This window comes from Lepisma saccharinum, chromosome 30 (assembly GCF_977018435.1).
Source record: "Lepisma saccharinum chromosome 30, izLepSacc3.1, whole genome shotgun sequence".
NCBI classification, from domain to species: domain Eukaryota; kingdom Metazoa; phylum Arthropoda; class Insecta; order Zygentoma; family Lepismatidae; genus Lepisma; species Lepisma saccharinum.
In genome coordinates, this window is record NC_139258.1 from 40,654,844 (window position 1) to 40,664,565 (window position 9,722).

Here is a 9,722-nt window from a genome sequence, read left to right on the forward strand (position 1 = left end):
ATCACTGAAGATTTCAACGACGAATTTAAAATTCCTTTTTCTCCCATTTTCCCTGTTCCCTCTCACGCGTTAATTGGTCGAGCACTCTCGAGTCACTCTCGGGACAGAGTATACAAACAGAGCTACAATGTGCCTAGCTCGTAACTTCACTCAAAGTTTCAGAAAATTGTACATGAAAGGCCGAGTTATCCAATATATATAAAGCCCCAATCCCACCACTGACTGACTCACTGACACAAATGTTCTCCATGAAGGAACCCCCGGAGGCGAGAAATGCCCAACTACGACACCCCATGAAATCGTCACAAAAGGCCGAGAAAATTCAAAAATAGCTCAAATAGCCCTTCTTTTTTCACGTCCTTAGCAACCGTTGCCACGGACATTTTTTGCAGCACACACTGTTTCCTTCAATTCTTAATTGTGGAGATACATTATATTTCTCACAGATCTACAACACACAGCTGAATCAACTCCTGGCTTTGAAAAGGTGGATCAAACGAGGGTGACATCTACATAATAAGGAGTTTCAGCCCAGATACAATTACGTACATATATTGGTAAACTCAATGCGAAAATATTATCTACATCGTGGTTGCTTTAACTAAATGTTTAGAGGTATAATAACAAACAATTATTTAGAGAGTTTGCCGTGCTTGTTGATCACCATGGAAACGGACGTTTCCCGTTTTGAACGAGACAGTCCTGTTTGAGAGGCGTGTCCCGGTCGTCCCTTCGATATTATTTAAAAACACTATTTGTACCGTTTTAGAAAAGCCTAGGGGTTAGCTTGAAAACCAAGTATAAAGTTGAGATATTTCATGCTAAAAAAAAAAAAAGTTGTATTGTTTTGCGTGTGTTCCGTTATTTGTAGAGAGTGCATAAGTATGCCCAAGAAACGTATATGCAGTTTCAATATGAACTTGGGATAAACCACAAACTGAAGTGGGAAATCTCGCGTCAGATGTGTGGGGTAAGGTTTTTGAGGAGATTTACAAACGGTTGGTGAAAAATAAAGCCGCTCTCAAGAAGATTGATTGTTCTGATACATACTTCTGGCACTCCCCAACTTCTGCGTAGGGCTAACATCAAAGGTTGATCAGAAGGAACCAGAAATACTGTGTAAGTCACACCGAGATTATAATAAATAATAGCTTTTGACAACGAGAGATCATATTTCAAATAATAAAATAATAATAATACTTTAATTATAACAATAAATTTATAATTAGGCCTAACTGATTTTTCAGGAGGGGAGGAGGTACACTGATCTCCTTGGGATGTCCCGTTTTGGGGTCAAAATATTATGGGCACCCTACTACTAGGGTGCCAAATATCTAGCCCCTGGGTTCTCATTCCATTGTAATTATCATACTCTTACCATGAAAAGGTCTCCTGCGTATTATCTGCGGTCCCGGGTTCGAACTTAGATGAGAGCTCCAAAATTTGGGTGATGACACAACACAATTAATATAATTCAAAGACTTAATAAGGTTCTCCAGGCGGGGGAGAACCGGAAATTTTTCCACCTGTTCAGGCAGCTCCGGCGTCCACCCATCGTCGTATAAAGTGGGTACCTGGAGGAAACTCTGGGGGTAAAGGCGGCAAGGGACGTGGTGCTGATCACATCACCCCCACCTTCGGCCGTAATCAAGAAAGTGTGAGGCCCTAACCCCACGCTCCCTATACGCCTTCATGGCGTGGTGCATTGCACAGGGGAGCACTTTCCCTTCACTTTTTTTTTTTTTTTAAATAAGGACGATCTGGCTCCTATTGAGAAAGTCTGATAACAGCGTCGATGGGACTGAATGCGATCAACGAAGAACCCATTTGATAAGCTCTGGTCTTCAAAAGGCTGTTGGACTATAGAGTTGCTAAATACATGGTAAAAACAGATAACTTGGTCCAAATTTAACAATGTATATCTTGTCCCAACCCTCCATCCCCGGTCACGTTCCTGGTCTTGTGTGTATATATATAAGTGTCACTTCACCAGAAACCGAATTCATTGCCTGTGTGCTCACTGCAGGTCGGTCTGCTTGAGACGATTCCAGACACTTTGGCGCCAGCGGCCAGCTGGGTCGCTCGGAACTTGCTTTTGGCGCGCCACGATTCGGATGGAAACAGACAACTCTGCTAGTGATTCTTGCAGTCTAATTCTCGAATGAATATTTCACTTGCTCTCGTTGCCTTCACTAATTCTATTTAAACCAGCCCAATAATCAAAGAACAAAATAGCTATATTGGGAACCTTTCCAACAACTCCCACATTCGCAAAATAGTACATATTTTGCTTGGTTAAGTCCGCTTTATGCACAGTAAGGCTTATTGGGAATGGATCTACAGTTTAAAGTGGAATCCAACCCACAAAGTGCCTCCACCGGGTATCGAACCCGGGACCCTTTGATTACAAGGCGACGAAGCAACCAATACGCCATTTTTTTTTAAGGAATACCCCTAACCGGAAGTATCCCCCGTTTTTCACTATATTATCAAGATTTTCATTTCTCGGTTATTCTCCATTTTCAGTTTTTCTCATTTGGACAAACAAATACCCGTGCCTTACCCGGGACTCGCACCCGGAACCCCTGACGTCGTAGCGCTCTGTGATAACCACACCGTCACGGAGGTCGACAGGGCCATCGGGGAGGCTTTAAGTGGAACTCGTACCCCTCCTACTTGACTGCGAGAAGAACTACCGAAATAAGAAAGGACCGGGCGTCCGGTAAAAAAGGCGCGAAAACGAAATGCTTGTGGTCTAGGTGCTAGGACGCAAAGAAGCACCAGCAGGCTTCATGGGTGACGTGGAAGTAGAGGTCAGGTGATCAACAGTTACTGTGATTGGGTGGTTGCAAGGAATGAGATTTATAAAACATTTTCTTGTTCGCTCCATTCGCGAAACAAACATTTCTCTACGATTCACATCAAGTTTATACGTCAATCATTCTTTATTACAATTATGCCCTATTTCAGGGGATCCCAAACTTTGTAGTTTCAAAAGTTTTCTGCGGCGCCCAAGTCAGAATATAGGCATAGGCCTATCTAAAACTTGCAACGCTAAGTTAGTGTTGTTAGGTTGCTTGCCTTATGTTAAAAAATAAGCACATATTTCAAATTCAGAAACATTGTTTATGTAAATAGTACTAAATAAGCACATGTTTGGAACAAGCATATCTAAAACCCTGTGTAGATTAACAAGTAAGTGGCATTTCAGTTAAAATTCCGGAACATTTCGCGACACCCCAGGGCGCCGCGGCGCACCCTTAGGGAACCACTACCCTATTCAATATTGAATCAGTTTGTTAAGAAAGGTTTAATTAAAATGTCCATTAAGACTCACACCATTATAAACTTGGATAGTTTCGCTGTACTGGACTTCTGGTAAATTAACACTTAATTCATTTTACAAAGAAATTAAATAAGTTACTTTTCCTTTGCTCCTTTTGTTCAAATGTACAGTCTACATGGAACAGCCATCTGAAGCACCACCCTCCTCCCCAAATCTAATAACTCCAAGAGAAATAACTTTTTTGTCGACTATAGTCTCCAAATTCTGTTCTCAACCAGAGAGATAAAATCGTAACAATTCTATCGCGAGTGACCCTTCACAACGATGAGGAAAGTGAGATCCAAGTTCCAGCGAATAATTTGTTAGGGCCGCTTCAGTTGATTATAGTGCACGCTGAGTTTCAAATATAATGAGTGGCTTCGCAAATGATCTACGGAGACTGTATTTGTATAAGCATTCTCTTCCTTTCCTGAGGAGAATTCAATAAAACAATGGCTTGGTGTAGCTTTCAGAGGGGAGCGGCACGTGACACGCTTAACTTGCAAACCAGCATTCAGAAATAAATTCAACCTTTCGTATCAAGACAGGTCAAGCTGCACGTGTAGCTCTGATTAGGCCGTTTTCTCAATACCGTGCATCCTGTCACCTAGTGCTCTTGTTAGCTCATGCGCGGTGAATGTTTGGATTTAGACTAACTGTGCTAGTGTCGCTTGCCGCTTGCAGCTTCTGTGTGAATTCTCCGTGTCGCTTGTCGCCTGTCACTTGTCGTCTGTCGTTTGCAGCTTTCTTGCCTTGTAAGGGAGAGAAAGCGCCAACCAACACATGTCCCTTGGAAGCGAACCAGCAGTAATGAATTGAACCTTTCGAACAGAAGCGACACGACAAGATGCAGGTGTCGCTTGTAGCTTGCGTGTCGCTCTGATTGGCCAGTTTTGTTAATACCGTGCATCATGTCGCTTCGTACTTTTGTTCGCGCATGCGCGGTGAATGCTTTGCCTTATATTGAATGGTCTAATGTCGCTTGTCGCTTTGGTATAAAATCTCCATGTCGCTAGTCGCCTGTCGTTTATGCCGTTTAAGCAGATTCCAGACCGAAGCGTAACGCGACAAGCGACAAGCCTCGGTAATCATTGCAACGTTTCGAACTGATACAGCACGGTAAGCTGCAAATATTGCATGTCGCTTGGTTGTGTCACTCAAACTGGCTACTTTATCAATGTTGTGCATCGTGATGCCTCCACTTGTCGTGCACGGGCGGTGAATGTTTTAGTCTACAAGACAAAAGGGACCCGTGTCTCTTGTCGATGTGGAAGCACACTGTCGCTTGTCGCATCCGTCAGAATTCTTCCCCTGACCCCTTCAAGGAGACTTCAGATCGAAGCGACAAGTGGCAGGCGACAATCGACAGACAACACTGGCATGGACGTCAGCAGGGTTTTTTCCAGGGAAGGGCAAGGAAGGTATTTTTTTTTACAGGGGGAGCAAATAAGCCACATTTTACCCAATGTTCCTTCAAAAAAACATTGCTTACATTTGAATTTATCATGTTCGTGCATTAATTAACACATATTATTGTGGCTGAAATGGAATTATATGTGTGAAATATATAATTTTTGGTTGACTTTCATTTTCCAAAGGGGGCACGGGTCCCCCTTGCCCCCCCCCCCCTTACGGACTCCCATGAACACTGGCGACTTCGATCTAAAGCAAGAAATTCACCGCTCATGCGCGAAAAACCTAATGCACCGAGCCGAAAGCGACATGTGTATCTTGCCCAGTCGCATCAATGCGAAAGGTCGAATTGATTACTGAGGGTTCAATTCCAAGCGATACGTATCTCTTGTCGCTTGTTACCTATTGCGTTTCGCTTGGTAGCGTTCCAATAAAGAGCTTCGTTTCACACAGTTGCGGCATGATAGGCCACACAAGCCTGCTTTGATTTCTGAAATCTTCAAACAACACATAAAAGTATGCAAAGTAAAAATTAAGAGTCAGCGATTAGGGTAAATGTGATTATTTTCTCAATTCCACAGTGGGGCAAAAACTCCTTAAGTACGGCTGTGACTGCACAACAGTTAATCCCTTCCTAACTCCGCCGCGAGGGGAACTCTTCTTTTTCCCCTCCCCTTCCGACCGCCGCGAGAGGAACTCTTTCCCCCTCCCCTTCCGAATGCTCTGCGCCGAGACAGAAACGTCCAAGTTACGCGCTCTCAATTGACGCCGTAAAGCGCATTTCACAACTATTTGCCCAATTCAGTATGGTACGTAGCTGCTTACACACAGGAAGAAATCATGTGACCTACAAGAATTGTGATTGGTTGGACGGTTTGTGCAATATTGATCGGTACCCACAACGGATGCAATTGTATTAAAAATTACAACACGTAAATTAGACAGGTGATATTGGTACCAGGTTCCAACAAGAATAGTAACCATTTTTTCGTGAGGAAAACTGCATAAATGATAATTTTCAAAAACCACGGTGGTATTTGTAATCACATGCATGGTCTCGACATTTTAAAATGAATTTTATTTTGCTAATTTATCAAATTATAGTGGTTCCAACAACATATGTACACTCACTCGGGCCTTATAAGACCACGTTTACACGTATGTGTGTATGTGTGTGTGTGTGTGTGTGTGTGTGTGTGTGTGTGTGTGTGTGTGGGTGGATGTGGGTGTATGTGGGTGTGAGTGGGTATGTTGTGGCCTAGTTTTAAGTATGGCCAAAAAAAATATCAATTTTTGGCAAGTTTATGGACAACAATCTCACAGAAGTGCCTTGTGTAAGTATAGGCACATCAATCTGAGGGGGGTCATACTTTCTGATGGAGTCCATGAGGGCTTTTTTACAAAAATCTTGGATTAGAGGGGGTTCCACACTTGAGCAATAAGCTCGTATGGGCATGTTGAGCTTGTTTTAAGTGTAAGCAAATCTGCTGGAGGGGGGTTCATACTTTCGTGAGTTTATAATAGTACAAGTTACACTACTAGCTTCATTTGTGTTGTTTATTTTGCCTTGGAGATTGCGCGACAACAATAATATGGAATTAACTCGTGAACATTTTCGTGCGATGATTTTTTACGATTTCCGACGTGGATTATCAAGACAAGAGTGCATCGATCAACTTACTTCCACATTTGGCGATGAAGCCCAATCCTTTGCCACTGTGAAACGCTGGTATAACGAATTTAATCGTGGCCGCCATTCGCTCACCGACGAGATTCGCAAAGGTCGTCCAAAATCAGTTGTTGTTCAAGAAAACATTGATGCTGTGCAAAACCTAATACTGCAAGATCGTCATGTAACATACTGTGAGATTGAGGCAACCATAGGCATTATTCCACCAGCATATATAAAATATTACATGATCATTTAGCTGTGAGAAATGTATGTTTTCGTTGGATCCCACACAATTTGACAAAAAACTCAAAAAGACGCTCGCGTCAATTGGTGCAAACAAATGCTCAATAAATACAATCGTGGTGCTTCAAAAGACGTATATAAGATTGTAGCAGGTGACGAATCATGGATATATGCATATGAGCCGGAACGTAAACAGCAGTCGACTGTATGGGTGTTTCAAGATGAACACAATCCAACAAAAGTTGTTCGTGCTCGAAGCAAATCCAAACCAATGGTCGCCTGTTTTTTCGGAAAAACTGGTCATGTGGCAACTGTGCCTTTAGAGGAACGTAGAACGGTTAACTCTGAATGGTACACAACAATTTGTTTGCCAGAGGTCTTCGGTCAAATTCGGAAAACAAACAAACGCCGTTGGATCATTCCTCATCAAGACAATGCCAGCTGTCACACATCTCGTCTAAAAAACCACTTTATGAACAGTCAAAACATCGAATTGATGGGTCATCCGCCGTACAGTCCTGATTTGGCACCAAATGACTTCTTCTTGTTCCCGAATGTCAAGAATAAATTTCGTGGACAACGATTTTCGTCGGCGGAAGACGCCGTTGATGTGTTCAAAAACCATATTATGGTTTAGAGCTGTGACCATATTTGGATCTGGTTTCTTTTTGTTTCCCCGTTCTTGTTGTCGAGGTACTGCTTTTCCGAATTCCATCTATTCAAAGTGGACTGTCGGCCCTGTGCTGTTGTGTGATACTGAAGTGCATTATGGAATAAAACGAGTGTGATTGTGCAGTGGGGTGGAGAACTTGATGCAGACGCCGTTATCCAGCAAGGATTTTGCTGCCAAGAAGAAACTTGTGGATGTAGGTAGGCCCACCCCTTCCTTCTCTAGCAGGCATAGTAACAGAAACGAAAAATAAAGTGCGCTGATTTTGTGATTCAGGGTACGAAGCTGATACTTTGTTATGGGGTTGTAAAGAGTATTCTGCACTTTCCTGTTTTCTTTTGTTTTCGTTTCTTTATTATTATTATTATTATTATTATTATTATTATCATTATTATTATTATCATTATTATTATTATTTATTTTATCTAACTTTGAATATTTTTTATCGTTACGTTACTCATTGTGATAGGAATAAGACTGACTTAATTATCAGTTGAAATGTAGGAGATACACAGCCTAGCAAAGAAAACACCAATCCCAGAGATTTATCCAGAATTTTTAATTTGGTGAAAAATTCCAGGGAAGTGTTCTGAAAAAATGGGGGGGGGGGGTCGATGTGTGTGGATAAATCACTAACCATGTCAGCCCAAAAATAAGCTCAACGGGAAATAACATTCATCATGATAGGCTTCCACTGTTGGAAAGGTCACGCTCCGCCACTGGTTTTCTCTCTTCTATGTTTTGGTGTAGACTCATCAGCGACGAAAAAGTAGGAAATCCTATTTCTTTAAAGACAGTCTTTCACGACTCTACATCTATCAAAAAGTATTTTATTATTTGGGACATAGTACTGAATTATTTGTATTTTGTGTATTTCACACATATCTATTGTGCATGTAGCAAACCTGAAATTGACCCCAACTCTACACGCAACCTGCCAACGCCTTGTGTAAGTTGGGTTGTATAGTAACAAATTTCGCTGTCCTAAGAATTTTGAGAGACGCTGTACAGTTACGGACACTTCTGCGTTGAAATGATTTCAGAAGTGTCCGTGACTTACAACTTCAAATGTTGCATTGAAAATGTGTTAAATATTAAGTTCGATTACATTTTACAATATGATATGCAATAGTATAAAATATAAATTATAGTTGTAGATTAGGCACACACAGGAGTTGTACTACGTAGAAATTTTCAGCGAAAAATGCAGGCTCGAACAGGACTCGGACTCGAACCCGGGTCTCTGGCATACCGTGCCAGTGATAAAACCACTGAGCTACCGAGCCGGCCTGCCCTCTATCGCGAAAGCCAAAGATCATTTCTCGCTGAAAATTTGTACATAAATTATAGTACATTGATTTAGAGGATTATGTGTTGATGGGAAATACGAAAAAATACTACAATTTCCAGGACCTCCTTGATCCAGGAGTTAGTAGAGTTAGCTCACACAGAAACTAGAGATCCTGGATACAAATATTGTAAGGTTTTTCATCATATTCATCAATATCTTATTAACTACTTTTCTTTATTTTTACAATGAAAATTGACTATACTCTATCCCCAGAATCTGTGGAGCAAGGCTACGCATAGCGGTATAGAATGGGGGAAATCGAGTATGCAGAGCAAAGCAGTACACGCTGCTCAGAAGGCTGGTAACGGCAGTCGCTTCCTCCCTGCACGCAATCCCGCTCCCTCGACCCTCTTACGTGTTCATTGGTGGATCCTTATCGCGTCACTACTTACGCACAGACTTGTATTCGTTCGTTTGCCTCAGAGACAACCGAGACAGAGCATAGGCTGATTTTTTTGGGGGAGGGCCTTACTCACTCCGGACCGCCCCTGGCGTTTTGCTAAGGGGCTTATGTCCCTCTATTAAGAGAAGTGTTATCTTTATCACTTACATTTTTATCCAGCTGCTCGAGAAAAATTTCAGTCCTGACTAAAGGGCAGAGTTCTTGCTGTAGAGCATCGGACGCAGGCTTTATCTGGCCATGTCCTTCCTCTCCATCGGACACCTCTTGTTCCAATACGTCGCTTGCTCGAGCCACCGCGAAGCACCACACCAACAGAAGAACGCTGTTCATCCTCCTCTGCTGCACAAACCACGCTGCCCACTGCTTGGAATCGACGAGGAAATCTAGCTCAAATACATGATAACCTCTTGCATGATATAACCTTTGTGCTTTAACCTTGGTCTCTTTGTTGGATTAAGCTTCAATTCCCTTGTATAATTAGTTAAGTCCTGAGATATTACTTCTATTTGAATGAGATCCGCAGGATTCATCCATAAATTAAAAAATAAATAACATTTAATTTATTTAATACAATAATAAGGATTTTCATTTTCGGCTAATCATATTTGTCACGGACACATCTCATCGCTTTGCATAAATACGTAA

The 9,722-nt window shown here is 41.9% G+C and overlaps 1 protein-coding gene across 3 annotated transcripts in view; it reads right to left on the bottom strand.

The window, feature by feature from the left end:
* LOC145981701 (techylectin-5A-like) overlaps window positions 1–9,425 on the bottom strand; it is a 268,003-nt gene extending 258,578 nt beyond the window's left edge. For 2 of the 3 annotated variants that reach the window (XM_083115101.1, XM_083115100.1), the window contains exon 1: window positions 9,225–9,425. In XM_083115101.1, coding sequence (XP_082971227.1) covers window positions 9,225–9,407 — 183 coding nt within the window. In that variant the 5' untranslated portion in view covers window positions 9,408–9,425. The remainder of the gene's footprint in view (window positions 1–9,224) is intronic. The other variant, XM_083115102.1, reaches the window with a different exon arrangement.
* Window positions 9,426–9,722: the final 297 nt, after the last annotated feature.